The sequence below is a fragment of the Pollachius pollachius genome, assembly GCF_949987615.1.
Source record: "Pollachius pollachius genome assembly, chromosome: 2".
NCBI classification, from domain to species: domain Eukaryota; kingdom Metazoa; phylum Chordata; class Actinopteri; order Gadiformes; family Gadidae; genus Pollachius; species Pollachius pollachius.
In genome coordinates this window covers 24,113,450-24,129,651 of record NC_136935.1, presented here as the reverse complement: position 1 = coordinate 24,129,651, position 16,202 = coordinate 24,113,450, and the positions used below count along the sequence as shown (strand labels likewise).

Below are 16,202 nucleotides of genomic sequence, written 5' to 3'. Positions count from 1 at the left end.
TTAGTATGATGTGCATGTATTTACCTGTAAGTCAATTATGGCACCCATTGCCCTCCTGACCATCCCTGGAAGAAGGGATCCCCAACTATGCGTTTCTTCTCAAGATTTCTCCCTTGCTAATTTCAAGGGAGTTTTTTCTTGTCCTTGTGGAAGCTTGGGTAAAGTGATTAAGGGCTATACAAAATTGAAATGAATTGAATAGATTAAAAGACTGAAAGAAAAGGTTAAGAAATTAACAAAAGAGCAACACAAACTTAGAAAGCAGGAATGGCGGGAAAAGAAAGCTCAAACAGAAAAGTCAAATGTCAAACTAAAAGATAAAATGATTGTAGATTCTCCACAAACAGAAACAGAGAGGATGAACGGGAAGCCAACTTCAGAACCCCAACATAAGGAAGTCTCTTCTTTTCCACAATGTTCACTGCCAAGAGCTGAGAAGGAATAATAAAACTCCTGTGGCACAGAGAGGAGCCGTTGAAAAATCTGGTCACAGACAACTGGCATTATCAGGCAGGGTTCTAAAGAAGTATCGGCTTCTTCATAAAGCCTATGAAGAAGCCGATACTTCTTTAGATCCTTGCCTGATAACGCCAGTTTGGTTTTAGCTACAAGTTAATGAGTGACAAAAAACAAACAACACTTTTGTTGCGACATATCTCCAATGTATCGGCCCGACTGTTAAGGAGTTCATTGTAAACTCATCTCGCATGACAACTGATAAAACTGACACCATCACCAGAAAGAAGACGGAACAGCAAAGGATGATTTTAACAGACTCAATGCTGAACCTGCATAGTGACTTTCTCAAGAAGAAACCGAGTGTGAAGCTGAGTTCCTCGTCCTTCTGTACTCTGAGGCCCTTTCATATTACTGTACCTAAGGCATTCGACAGAAGTACATGTCTGTGTTGTCATCATGAAAATGCAGACTTGATGCTTCAGGTTCTACGGTCATTAGGTGCCCTAAAGTCAACCAAACTTGAGGATAGTTTTCAATTAGTTTGTTGCACTCCAGCAACTGAGGCCTGCCTTCTTTGCACCTGTTTACGGTGCAAAACCAAGCATGTGTGCCTGGTTCACAATCAGTCAAAAGCATACAGAACATGCAGTGAGAACACAGTAATTGTACATGTTGATTTTTCAGAATCCTGGAAGTGTAAATATGCTTCTGAAATTCAGGCTTGCCATTTTGGCCAGAACTTACCTCAGTTAACTATTCATACTGGAATGTATTACACTAAGGGCGAAAAGGGAATATTTTGCTCATTGTCAGAGTCTAAGAGACAAGATGCAGCAGCAATCTGGACTCACATGGATCCTGTCCTTAGAGATATACTGACTAAATATTCATCAGTTACTACTGTGCACTTCTGGTCAGATGGCCCTAGTAAGCAGTATAAGAATAAGAAGAACTTCTACCTCATTTCTGAAGTACCACCCACTCTGGGCTTCAGCAGGACCATATGGAATTATTTCCCAACATCCCATGGAAAAGGTGCCTCTGAGGGCATTAGAGGAACAGTAAAGAACTGCAGACTCCTTGCTTCTGCGGGGAAATTATGTTGTGGATGGTAAAGATTTCTTTGAGAAGATCTCAAACAGTTTGAATGGTGTTCAACTGTATCACATTTTGGAAAATAACTTTGAGAAATATGACAAACTTGTTACACAACATCTCAAACAGGTTCCAGCAACAAGACAAATACACCAGGTCAATTGCATCTGCCACAGACAGCTATCATGCTTTTGCAGTGAGCCATTAGATTGCCAATGCTTTTCCCCAGCTACTCTTTGTATAAGAGACTGCTCAGAGGAGCAGCAGACTGATGCAAGGGCCAGGAAGAGCCGTCCATTGGCCATGTTGATGGAGGAGATGGAAGACGAGTTGAGAGAAACAGGGAATTCGGTCTATAAAATGGAAGATTTGGTGGATGAAATGGAAGTGAAATGAAAATTGAAAGTTCCCAAAGGTGCTATCGTTGATATAACTATCAACAGTATTGAGAAAGGGGATTGGCTGGCACTGGTGTATGATGATCACTGGTGGTTAGGAAAGTCTATTGATGTAGATATAGAACACCAAGACGTGAAAGGTGAGTTTATGCATCTTCGTGGTCCTGTGGCCAATTTTCACACAAAACATGGGAGGAGGGATGTCTGTTTCTGTCCAGTGAAAGATGACCTTTTGAAACTGACAGGGACAGCTTGTCCCCCAAAGCAAGCCGGACCAGGGAGCTCTATGCCATAGCCCCTGATGCTATGGACTTCATAGAACGTAGGCATGTTCAACACCTCTTGTCCAATGCCCAAGTCCTGCAGGGTAGACAAACTATTATATAAATATAAAATGCTTGGCTCTACACCAAAGGAAGTAATGACAGCTACAACTCTCTATATATTTACTTGAGAGAAATTGAAGCAAATCATAGAACTTACCTGCCTGAGGCCCTATAGAAAAAAATGAATGAATAACCTGTATGAACCACTGTGTTAAAGTATAGCTGGAATTACAACAGACCAATTTAGATTTACAGAAACACTTACATTATGAGTCTGATTGTCTGATTGTGTTTCATTTTTTCAGTGAACCTTTGGAAGGAGTCAGGAAATACATGAGGAGAATTCTGGATCCTGTTACACTTCAACATTTTTACACTATTACATAACTTTCTTAGTTAGTTCTCAGCCTATTGTGTCCTCTTGCAAATCAGTTGTTAGATTTACCGTTTAGTTCAAATATAGATGACCAATAGAGGACCTCCAGATACATTTGCTTTTTTATTTTGATACCAGGAACATTTTGACATTTTCATGTGTGCCTTAAAGATCCTGTAACCAGGTACTCTTTGTTGGAAGTGTGATACCCTTTCCCTTGATACTCTCTCTCCCTTTGCCATGTCAAAACTAGATAAATATCTTTAATCAGTTTGATTCTCAATTAGTTTGTCAACACCGTAGATTGTGTGTCAACACCTTCAGCTGTGTGTCAACACTGTAAGATGGAGGTTTTTCATTTTTATAAAAAAATCGATGTTTCTTTTGTTCAATTGAGTGTGTTCATACATTAAAACACCAACTTATCTACTTGCATCAGTGTCTTGTGTGCACAAAACCACAGATTTTATGTATAAAAAATGAAAAAATTACTAAACTAAATGATGGTAATTTTAAATGGCTTATTCAGATACAATGGAAAATGATATTAAGTGTATACAATGCAATTTATCACTTAACCTTGCTAAGGCACACCATTTAAACACACTTAAAGACTTTACAGTGTTGTTAAATTGATCAAAAACACAAAAAAATATATTTTCATGCATCTGACGGAGTTGACAAATGTCAAGTTACTAAGTGAATAATGTCAATTTTTATAAAAAGTGGTTCGATAAAAAAGTGGTTCCTTTTTATGGTATGATAGATGAGACCCGTGTTTATGAAGATATCCAATTGAAATGAAAGTAGTATCGTTTTTTTGTTTGTCACTTTTCAAAAGTACTTTTGTCCCTTATCTCAAGAATCAGTGAGCTAAATTGCAATCAAACAATGTGTGATGCATGGACAACAAACAGAAAAGTTTCAGAACATTTTATTTTAAATTATTTTAAATAACTTTTTACACACTCAAATTCCAGTTCAAAGTATGGATGGAACTTCATAAAGTGTATAAAGGTGCATATGTGGGGAATCTTAAAAAAGCTAAATATGGCTAAAATATGGTCTGTCTCCATACATAAATTAAAGATGCTCATGAATATTTAAAATGAAATTAGCTCTAACTGTAGAAATAAGGACACTAAAAATAAGCAAAAAGGGTCACCTCTAATGAATTGTATACAAAAATACTAGAAGGATGAATACTGAAGGATGCTCAAGAAGATTTAACAAATTATAAGAGTTTAGACCTCTTCATTTTGAGAAACAATGTATGTTGAGGTTGATCAATGCAGCAGCTGAGCACTTGACTAACGTCTTGCATAACGTAACGTCATGCAACCCCCCCCACCCAACCCACATTGGAAAAAGATTTACAAAAATCATCAACTAAATCTAATAATCTGGTTGACAAGTATGTGGCAAAGGGGGCGCCCTAGGATGATCATGTTTAATAAACATGTTTTATTTCGCTTGTTCTAATTCTATGATTAGTGGGAAATAAGGGTGCCACAAGAGGGCCCCCAACACATTTGACACCCAAGGCAATCGCCTAGTTTGCTTTATAGCAATCACCAGTCCTGACAGGGGCCTCTGGAAACGTGCACGAGGTGTGTGTGTGTGTGTGTGTGTGTGTGTGTGTGTGTGTGTGTGTGTGTGTGTGTGTGTGTGTGTGTGTGTGTGTGTGTGTGTGTGTGTGTGTGTGTGTGTGTGTGTGTGTGTGTGTGTGTGAGAGCAGGGCTGAGGGGCTACTACCTGGTGGGCCGGTCCCATTGTGTGGTGCGTGTGATGTGGTTCAGGTACTGGATTCTCCCGGAGGCCGTCCGCCTCTCTTCCCATCTAGTTTCATGAACACGCAGAAAAGCATTACGTTGTTTCATCATCACAGCGCATTATTTTACACTCTTAAAATTAACAGATTAGAACAGCATAGATGTTTCCTACTGCAACTATAAGACTACAGCTGGGGACAAAAGGGGGCTAAAGCAGGGGAGATAAGGGGACAACAGCAGGGGAAATAAGGGGACTAGAGCTGAGGACATAAGGGGCTACAGCGGGGGACATAAGGGGACTCCAGGAAGGGACATAACGGGCTACAGAAAGGGAAATAAGGGGACTACAGCAGGGGACATAAGGGGACTACAGCAGGGGACATAAGGCAACCACAGCAGGGGACATAAGGGGTCTTAAGGGAAACACAGGCAGAGACATAAGGAGACCAGAGCAGGGGACATAAGAGGACCAGAGCAGGGGACATAAGGGGACCAAAGCAGGGGACATAAGGGGACTACAGCAGGGGACATAAGGGGACTACAGCAGGGGACTTAAGGGACCACATTAGGGAACACAAGGGGACCACAGAAGGGGACATAGAGGGACTACAGCAGGGGACATTAGGGGACCACGGCATGGGACACATCAATCTGGTCAAATTCAAATTTGAGTTTGAATTTGATTTCAGCAATTTCAGCAAATTCAGTTTCTAGTTGGTTGTGATCTGTTTCCATTTCTGAAATGACAGTAGGCATTTTTAAACTGCCAGGCCGGATCGGTTTGGCACACCCGGCAATTTCACTGTCTTGTCTGTATAAAACCGACCCCCGTCATAACAGAGCCGGCTTTCTTGGTTCACCGGAGAAGGCGGGGCTACGCACGGAGGATGTGATTCACATCCTCCTTGGATATGATTCAAGAGACTCGCATGTAAGAATGAGTATACATCTGAGTGTAGGCTACAAACGCGGTTAACTATTTAAGTGCAAAAACGCTGAATATTGCTTTTTTTGTTGACCACTTGTTTTTTATCCCGACAAAAGCCTCGTAAGGAAAGTTCCTCTGCGTCGCTCTCGTAGATCGCACCATCTTTCCCTGTCTTCTTTTAATGCGACTGCATCACTTTCTCTCACAAGATCAGCGGCTTGCGGATTTCACTGTCTCTCCAGTTAGAACTACTCATGTTGATATCGCTATGTGTCTCTGTTGTAGAGACAACGCAGCATCACCTCTACCCAAGTCCCGCCCCTGGAACCGCAGAGCCGCCTAATCGCATTTACATCAAAATGAAACCGGCAATATGTGTACGGTCCGAGTGGGTACATTTGGGGTGCGAACTCAGGCCGGTATATTACCTCGGTCAGTGTAACGCGCGGACCATGCCGGCAAAAAGGCGTGCCTAAGACAGGCAAATTTGGCAGTGTAAAATCGTTTAGTGATTTAAAGTGACTTTCCCACCAGTCCCACCTTGACCAGTACCTTTCACACCAATGAGAGAGGACAGCTGAAGAACCTGTGTCTCTGCCACTGTCCCCGTGGTTTCGTTCTAGCAGCTACCAAAGTCCTAAACCACTGTGTGCTGTCCCTTCAGTGGTAAGGTCAGCATATTAATTTGCGTTTCAGCTTGAAAGTGTCGGAAAAGCTTAACCCCATCACGCAACCATTAACCGCTGGCCAGACGGAGCTCCACACATCCGCACCCTACAACGCTGTCGTCTGCTCTTCAGACCAGAGGTTCATTAAACAAACACTGACCCGTCAGGAAGGTCATTGTCGAAGAGGCGACTGCAGTCCACCACTGGGCCTCCCATCCCGATGCGGTCTCTCGACTGTAGGCTCACTGCAGACAGAATGAGGGAGGAAACACAGGACGGGTCAGTGAGTGGTCTCACAGGAATCCGTGAAATGACCACGGACACTTAACTCAAAATCCGTGGAATCCTCACGGAAACACGCCAATTTCCGTGATATGGCCATGGATTTTGCTCCAATGCAAGTTAATGACACTCATATTCCGTGGCACACACACAGATCCTGTCTCAACGACAATATATATATATATATATATATATATATATATATATATATATATATATATATATATATATGAATGAAATTGACGGTATGGCACTATATCCCTATTCTCGCCCATTCACCCATCTTAAATTGAATAGGCCATTTTCATTGCTTCGAGGAGGTCTGGTGGTCTCCGTATATAATAAATAAATAATAATAATAAATATAATAAATAAATAAATATATCTAAATATAAGTGTATATATATATATATATATACATATATATATATACATATATATATATATACACATACATATTTATACATACAGTGGGGCAAAAAAGTATTTAGTCAGCCACCAATTGTGCAAGTTCTCCCACTTAAAAAGACGAGAGAGGCCTGTAATTTTCATCATAGGTATACCTCAGCTATGAGAGACAAAATGAAAAAAAAATCCAGAAAATCACATTGTCTGATTTTTTAAGAATTTATTTGCAAATTATGGTGGAAAATAACTATTTGGTCACCTACAAGCAAGATTTCTGGCTGTCACAGACCTGTAACTTCTTCTTTAAGAGGCTCCTCTGTCCTCCACTCGTTACCTGTATCAATGGCACCTATTTGAACTCCTTATCAGTATAAAAGACACCTGTCCACAACCTCAAACAGTCACACTCCAAACTCCACTATGGCCAAGACCAAAGAGCTGTCAAAGGACACCAGAAACACAATTGTAGACCTGCACCAGGCTGGGAAGTCTGAATCTGCAATAGGTAAGCAGCTTGGTGTGAAGAAATCAACTGTGGGAGCAATTATTAGGAAATGGAATACATACAAGACCACTGATAATCTCCCTCGATCTGGGGCTCCACGCAAGATCTCACCCTGTGGGGTCAAAATGATCACAAGAACGGTGAACAAAAATCCTAGAACCACACGGGGGGACCTAGTGAATGACCTCCAGAGAGCTGGGACCAAAGTAACAAAGGCTACCATCACTAACACACTACGCCGCCAGGGACTCAAATCCGGCAGTGCCAGACGTGTCCCCCTGCTAAAGCCAGTGCATGTCCGGGCCCGTTTGAAGTTTGCTAGAGAGCATTTGGAAGATCCAGAACAGGATTGGGAGAATGTCATATGGTCAGATGAAACCAAAATATAACTTTTTGGTAAAAACTCAACTCGTCGTGTTTGGAGGAGAAAGAATGCTGAGTTGCATCCAAAGAACACCATACCTACAGTCAGGGCCGGCCCAAGGCATAAGCGAACTAAGCAGCTGCTTAGGGCCCCGTGACCACTAGTGGGCCCCCAAGAGCAACTAACTTAAAAAATAAAAAAGCATTTTTTTTTTTTTCATGTGTGCGCGATGATGATTCATATATTATCAAATGACCGTTCTTGTACAAAAACAAACAAAAAAAAACCAACAACAGTATCATGTTAACAGAGTCTGTTAACATGATATCAAGCTCAGTGTAGTTTCCTACTGCTTCGCTGCTTGACATTTGACCTCCGCTAGTAACGTGTGCAGTGCACCCAACCGTGCGGTGCGCACTCAGCATCTAGGAGCTAGGAGCAGGTGAAAGATGTCGCAAAAAAGGACTTACCCCTCAGGGGCAGAAAAGAGAAAAAAGAAGAAAGATGAAAAGGAGAAAAAACGACAAGATAAAGGTATGTCTCGGTAATGTAACATTTGGTGTCAAGGAGATTTTGAAAAGTTCCCTGAAATTAGGAAAGTCCCTAATTATTGTTGACATTTCGTTTCAAATACGTTAGCCTATAATAGCAAATTTGCTAGCTAACATTAGTTCAAAATGTCTTACTACTTCTCTCTTGTGGGTAGGTTAGATAGCTTAGCTTACTATTCAAGCTAACGTTTTTGTGTTTGTGTAATACTTATAAGTTAATTCTCAGTGTATATATATTATTCTGGGTCGCTTTTTGGCATCAAAACAACGTTTCTGATAACGTTTGATAGTAAATGTTTAATAACTAACGTTAATTACAAACGCGGTGACGTTTGCTAGCAATATGGTTTTGCATTAATGAATTGATTTAGTTAACTTATAGTTTGAGGTATGTTGTTTGCAATTGTTTGCTGCAGAGCACAGTACTTTATGTGAGTAAATAAATATATTCCTTTTACATCAACTCCCTGTTATGCTGATACGTTATATGAAACTTCCCCAGGAGCACTGTTAAAGTATTTTGGAGGAGGCAGTGACTCAGCCCAGGAGCAATCCACCTCCTAAGGAGCAGCCCAGGCTGATGAATCAGGTAATCGAAAAACTGTCACCATATATATTTAATTTCTAGTCAAATTATCTCATTAAGATGTAATAATATAAGATATAATCATATGACAAGGGACATTTTTTTCATCTCAGATCCATCTCCATCCTCTGCTACATCCACTGTACCCACTGTCCTCTCTGCAACCTCAGCTGTACCTGGTAAGTTAACAACAAAACAGCCTTTGATGCTCAGTGCACTGCAGAACATACTGAGATGAATATTTTTATAATATAAGATATAATATATAATCATATGACAAGGGACATGTTTTTCATCCCAGGTCCATATCTATCCTCTGCTATATCCACTGTACCCACTGTCCTCTCTGCAACCTCAGCTGTACCTGGTAAGTTAAAAACAAAACAGCCTTTAATGCTCAGTGCACTGCAGAACATACCGAGATTAATATTTTTATAATATAAGATATAATATATAATCATATGACAAGGGACATGTTTTTCATCTCAGGTCCATATCTATCCTCTGCTACATCCACTGTACCCACTGTACCCACTGTCCTCTCTGCAACCTCAGCTTTACCTGGTAAGTTAACTACAAAACAGCCTTTAATGCTCAGTGCACTGCAGAACATACTGAGATGAATATTTTTATAATATAAGATATAATATATAATCATATGACAAGGGACATGTTTTTCATCTCAGGTCCATCTCTATCCTCTGCTACATCCACTGTACCCACTGTACCCACTGTCCTCTCTGCAACCTCAGCTGTACCTGGTAAGTTAACAACAAAACAGCCTTTATAATTTCTCAGTGTACTGCAGAATATTCTGAGATTAATAATTTTGTCCAAAAATATTATTTTAATTTCCCTATAGGTCCTTCATCTTTGGTCATGGAGATTGATGTGTCTTCTTCAGCATCCAGTTTGCAGCAGGGGTCAGCAGCTCCGCCAGTGGACCCAGCTGAGTGTCCCTCTTTCCTGATGGACTCAGAAAGGACTGAACAGGTATTAAGAGGGCCACTGCCTATAAAGGACACATTCACATTCCCGAAGAGACACGATGGCCGAAGATTCCACCATCATTACACATACAGACAACTAGTAAATGGGGAAAAAGTCAAGCGGAGCTGGCTCACATATTCAAAAAGTAAAGATGCGGTCTATTGCTTTTGCTGCAAATTATTTTCAAAAAAGTCCATAAAACTGGCAACTGAGGGACAGCAGGATTGGGTCAACATAGGTGCACTGTTGAAACAGCATGAAAACAGTGGAGATCACTGTAACAACCTGGTTAAATGGAAGGAATTTGCCTTGCGTCTTTCAAAGGGGAAAACTATCAATGAAACAGAAATGGGCCTCTTAGAGGCAGAAAAGAATCGCTGGAGAGATGTCCTCACACGTCTAATCAGCATTATACAGTCATTGGCAGAAAGGAACCTGGCACTCAGAGGATCTGTAGACACATTACATCAGGCCAACAACGGGAACTTTCTAAAAGAAGTGGAACTCATGGCTACATTTGATCCAGTGTTGAAAGATCACGTGAGACGAATTGACAGTGGAGCTGAGCATATCACATATTTGGGGAAAACAATTCAAAATGAGTTGATAACCTGTGTAAGTGATAAAATACTGGACACAATGGTTTCAGAAATCAAGGAATCTAAATATTATGCGATAATATTGGATTGCACCCCAGATGTAAGTCATCAAGAACAGATGTCTGTTGTTGTCCGCACTCTAAGTCTTGTCAAAACACCAGAGATAAAGGAACACTTCTTGGGGTTTCTTGTAGCTCCTGAATCTACAGGTCAAGGCTTGTCTGAACTAATTCTTCAGAGGCTTGAAGAATTGAACATCCCCTTTGAGGACTGTAGGGGACAATCATATGACAACGGTGCAAACATGAAAGGGGCAAATAAAGGTGTGCAGGCTAGGCTTTTTAAAAAAAATCCACGTGCTTTTTATGTGCCTTGTGGAGCCCATACCTTAAATCTTGTGGTTTCAGATGCTGCCAAAGTGTCCGTGGATGCCACTTGTTTTTTTGGAAATGTGGAAAAAATCTACAAACTCTTCTCAGGTTCCCCTCAAAGGTGGGCCATCTTGAAGAAGCATGTGAACATCACACTCAAGTCCTGGAGTGAAACACGATGGGAGAGCCGGATTAAAAGTATAGAACCATTACGCTACCAAGCAGACAAGGTGAGAGAAGCTTTGCTTGAAGTCAGGGAAAAAACTACTGACTCTATACTGAAAGTTGAGACCCACTCTCTTTCTGAAGAAATCGGATCATTCAGATTTCAAATTTGCTGCGTGGTTTGGCATGACATTCTCTCCCAGATTAACACCACAAGCAAACTACTTCAGTCGCCCAACATGCAGATTGATGTTGCAGTGAGCCTCATTCAGAAAAACAAACAAAATTTCATCAGTTACAGGGCAACTGGTTTTAAAGATGCACAGGTCTCAGCAAAAGACATGTGTGAACAAATGAACACTGAAGCAGTGCTGAAGCAGAAGAGGTTGCGAACCACAAAACGGCACTTTGCCTATGAGATGCCTGATGAGCCACAAGCTGATGCAATGAAGAGGCTGGAAGTGTCCTTTTTTAATGCTACAGTAGACTGTAGCATCCGGTCTTTAGAGGACCGCTTTCAGTCCCTAGGGGAGGTCAGAAGCCATTTTGGAGTGCTTCTCAACTTTGGCCAGCTTGATGCACAGACAAGGAGTGATCAGTGTAAACTTCTTGGAGACAAACTCACCTTAGGGGAACAGGCCGATATTGATGGGAGTGCACTGGCTACAGAGATGGAGAGCCTTCCAGAACTCCCCAAAGCACAGATGACCCCATTTGAGCTGCTCACTTACCTCTCTCAAAATGAGATCTGTGAGTTGTACCCAAATCTTTGGGTAGCTCTACGGATAGCCTGCACTCTCCCTGTTACTGTTGCGTCTGCAGAGCGGAGCTTTTCCAAACTCAAGTTAATCAAGAACTACTTGAGATCATCCATGGCACAAGAAAGACTGAGTGGACTGGCAGTGATAAGTATAAACAACAAAGTTGGCCATCGGATTTCTTACTGTGATGTCATAAATGACTTTGCCTCCAGAAAGGCCAGGAAACACAGGTTCTAAGGAGTGTATTTTGTATTTCCCTCCCTATTTTTACCAAAGATTTTGCACATTTTTACATAGTTTTCAGACGTAATTATTTAACTTTCTATTCTATTTGATATTTCTTTGTTTATTTTATTCAATGCTGTGTTTTTTACATATAAAAGTCAAGTGTTTGAATTACAGGAGTGTGTTTTGTATTTCCATCCCTATTTTTACCAAAGATTTTGCACATTTTTACATAGTTTTCAGACCTAATTCAACTTAATATTTTATTTATCAACCATTTGTGTGTTACCTTGTTTTAGGTGCCTGTTGATTTTCATCATTATTTAAGTATTTGTTGTTGTATTTTTATTTTATTTAATACTGTCTGTTTTTGTATATTTGGTGTTGCAGTTTATTTAAAATAATAATAATAAAGCAGATTGTGTTTACAGTAACTGATTAGTTTATTTTGTTACTTTTAATTGACCTAGATGACATTCAGTATCCCACTTAGTACTATATCACTTTGAATATTAAGTGTTAATCAACCCCAGGCTGCTCTTGTAGCTGAATTTGCTACCATTTCAGATTAAAAAACCATAGATGGGTAAAACATGCCGGGCTGCTCTTTGAGGTTTTATGTATTGATTCTCTGTGTGGCCAGTAGGGGGAGTTGCTGACTTTGCCAAATATTAATTGAAAGATTTTTCTGTAAGTTTGCAAATCTTCTGTCTGCTTCCATTGCATTAATCACTGTTGATTACAATCTAACTACAACAAAAAGTTTGCACATTTAGTTTTACAAGTGTATTCATAATGACGGAGTAGAATAAGTAGCATACGTTTATAGAAGGTGTGTGAATGATCAATAATCATTATTATTGGCAGTAATAGAGGGCCCCAAAATCAAATTTCGCTTAGGGCCCCATGGAGGCTTGGGCCGGCCCTGCCTATAGTGAAGCATGGGGGTGGAAACATCATGCTTTGGGGCTTTTTTTCTGCCAAGGGACCAGGACGTCTGATCCGTGTGACGGAAAGAATGAATGGGGCCATGTATCGTGAGATTTTGAGTGAAAACCTCCTTCCATCAGCAAGGGCACTGAAGATGAAACGTGGCTGGGTCTTTCAGCATGACAATGACCCCAAACACACCGCCCGGGCAACAAAGGAGTGGCTTCGTAAGAAGCATTTCATGGTCCTGGAGTGGCCTAGCCAGTCTCCAGATCTCAACCCCATAGAAAATCTTTGGAGGGAGTTGAAAGTCTGTGTTGCCCAGCGAAGGCCCAAAAACATCACTGCTCTAGAGGAGATCTGCATGGAGGAATGGGCCAAAATACCAGCAGCAGTGTGTGAAAACCTTGTAAAGACTTACAGAAAACGTTTGACCTCTGTCATTGCCAACAAAGGGCATGTAAAAAAGTATTGAGATGACCTTTTGTTATTGCCCAAATACTTATTTTCCACCATAATTTGCAAATAAATTCTTTAAAAATCAGACAATGTGATTTTCTAGATTTTTTTTTTTCATTTTGTCTCTCATAGCTGAGGTATACCTATGATGAAAATTACAGGCCTCTCTCATCTTTTTAAGTGGGAGAACTTGCACAATTGGTGGCTGACTAAATATTTTTTACCCACTGTATATAGGCCTACATATTTTTTTATTTATTTTGTTGCTTCGAGGAGGTCTCGTGGTCTCCGTATATATATATATATATATATATATATATATATATATATATATATATGTAATCATTAGGGTGGAGCTTATTTATGAACTCTTGAAATATGATCTTCTTACCCTCTCATTTTGTTCCTATATATAAAAAAACAAATCTGGCAAAATATGAGCACAATTGAACAATATTTAGAGGTTGCTCAATGACCGTGAAGTTTCTCATACCCAAAAGCTGCAGCCGCCTTTCTTTTTTTTTTTCTCGTTTCTTTACTCCACCACAGAGATGTTTGTCCAATCCTTGGAGAAGCTCTATCAGTGAGTATGGTTGTTCATAACTTGTTCTAAGTTGTTTATAATGTTTTGTGCATTAAAATAGGGTTCAAAGCATTTATGTTCAGTAGTGAAAAACGAACTAACTATGCTAAATGCTAATCGGGAAGCTAACTGTTTAGCTATGATTATAAAGGCTAAGTTAGCACATTGTGAAGCCTAACTTATGTTAGATAGTGAATTATTTGGTGGGTTTGTTGCCATTGCTGCATTTAAATACCTAATTTACTCTACTTACCTGTAATTTAATACTACTGAAATATGTTGTATGGTTACCTTGGATACCTACCTTAACTACAAACCTGTAAACAGAGTTAGTACCTTTTGTTGATAACCTGTAAAGAAGAAAATATTAGAAAGAGAAATACAAACCATGTTGTTGTGTATTTTATTTGACTTATTTTTATTTCTCCTTGGTGACTCTGTGACCGAGTTAAATGGCAGCAAGTTGCCGTCATTGCGTATGGCTCTGGGATTCTTCCTACATCACCATCTCGAACTAAAGGAGACTATAAGACAATCATCAGCTGTTACCATCATGGAAATAGCAAAGTTTTGGCGCAAAGCTAGAATCCCAATGAGAGATCATCAAAACTGCCAAACTAAGCTTGAGTTGACTTTTGAAGAGTGGGGACTTCTGAAAAAGAACAAAGCGCGAACGTCACCAACTCAACTCGCGAGAGAGTCAGCTTTTGTTTCCAGGCTCGAAGATCTTTTTGATGTCGCTCATGCTGATGCTCTGACCAAGACGTCAGTATTACAAGAAGACAAGGATTTCTTGTTAGCCCAGCGAGAGAAAGGAAGAAGGGGGTCGATGGCTGGATTAGATAAAAAGCTTGCTGCTAAAGAGAAAAAAAAGTTCGAAAGAGAGGAGCAAATGCTTGCCAGGCGTCATCAAATGGAACAAATAAAACAGTCAGCAGCACCTACCGCTGAGCTGAATTCATCTGATTCTGAAACCAGCTTAGCAGAATATGGTGAAGAGATGGACATCACAATGCATACACCAAAAAGAAAGAGGGGGAGAAAAACTGTCATTACTCCAGAACTCGCAGCTGCTCTAGATCGCACAAAAGTGTCAGACTGCAAGGCTGCTTTTATCATAGCACAAACTGCCAAAAGCTTGGGGCAGAACATTGATGAACTTGCTCTAAACAGAGACTCAATTCGCCGAAACAGAGTACAACACAGAGGCCAGAGAGCTGCAAACATAAAGGCCAAGTTTCAGGGTAACGTTCCCCTTGTTGTTCATTGGGATGGCAAACTGATTCCGGATCTAATTGGAAAAAAGAAGGTTGATCGTCTGCCAGTATTGGTTTCAGGGAAAGGAATTTCTCAGCTACTTACAGTTGCCAAACTTCCATCCGGAACAGGCGAGGCTCAGGCTGCTGCTGTCTTCGGAGCCATTCAAGACTGGGGCTTAGCAGACAGCATCCGAGCTATGTGCTTTGACACCACCAGCTCAAACACTGGTCGGATTGCTGGTGCCTGTGTCCTTCTAGAGCAGAAGCTTAAGAAAGAGCTCTTGTCACTGGCTTGTAGGCACCACATTATGGAACTGATAATTGGTGCAGTGTTCCAAGTATGTATGGGAGCCACATCTTCTCCCGGGGTTCCACTCTTCAAACGGTTCCAGGAATACTGTGAATTTATTGACACAGCAAAGTATGAACCGGGGATTGCAGCCGATGATGTGGCAGGTCTTGTGGAAGACATTAAGCAAAGCACCATTGATTACGCCAACAAGCATCTTGAACAGAGTCTACCAAGAGATGACTATAAAGAATTCTTGGAACTCGTGGTTGTGTTTCACGGTGCTGCTCCTGCACGAGGATTGCGATTCATGTCACCTGGTGCAATGCACCACGCCCGTTGGATGTCCAAAGTTCTATACAGTCTCAAGATCTGGATGTTCAAGGCTCAGTTCAAACTGACTACCGCAGAAGATAGAGGGTTACGTGATGTGTGTGTGTTCGCAGTACGTGTCTACCTGAAAGCCTGGATCTCTGCTCCTCAGGCATCAGGTGCTCCTTCCAATGACCTGCTGCTACTTAAGTCACTGCTTGAATACTCATCAATCCATTCAGCCATTTCAAAGTCAACATCACGCAAGTTTTCCAAACACTTATGGTACTTGTCACAGGAACTTGTTGGCTTGGCTTTCTTCGACAGTCGGGTCAGTTCGTCAACCAAGAGACGGATGGTTAGTGCCATGCAGAATGAAGAAAACCAAGAGCACGATCATTCCAAGCCAATCACTGCTCATCTGGATTCATTCAATGACAAGAACTTTGACTTTGTCACAGCAAAGTCAATGAAACTGATCAGAATCATGGAACTTCCAGATGGATTTCTCGCGGTTGATCCGGACTTGTGGCAGGACAGA

General features: G+C 40.9%; 1 protein-coding gene across 2 annotated transcripts in view; it reads right to left on the bottom strand.

The window, feature by feature from the left end:
* LOC307070872 (E3 ubiquitin-protein ligase SMURF2-like) overlaps window positions 1-16,202 on the bottom strand; it is a 144,389-nt gene that overhangs the window by 63,621 nt on the left and 64,566 nt on the right. For both annotated transcript variants that reach the window (XM_079729570.1, XM_079729571.1), the window contains 2 exons: window positions 6,183-6,267; window positions 4,410-4,493 (listed from right to left, as the gene is read on the bottom strand). In XM_079729570.1, the coding sequence (XP_079585696.1) occupies window positions 4,410-4,493; window positions 6,183-6,267 (169 nt within the window). The remainder of the gene's footprint in view (window positions 1-4,409; window positions 4,494-6,182; window positions 6,268-16,202) is intronic.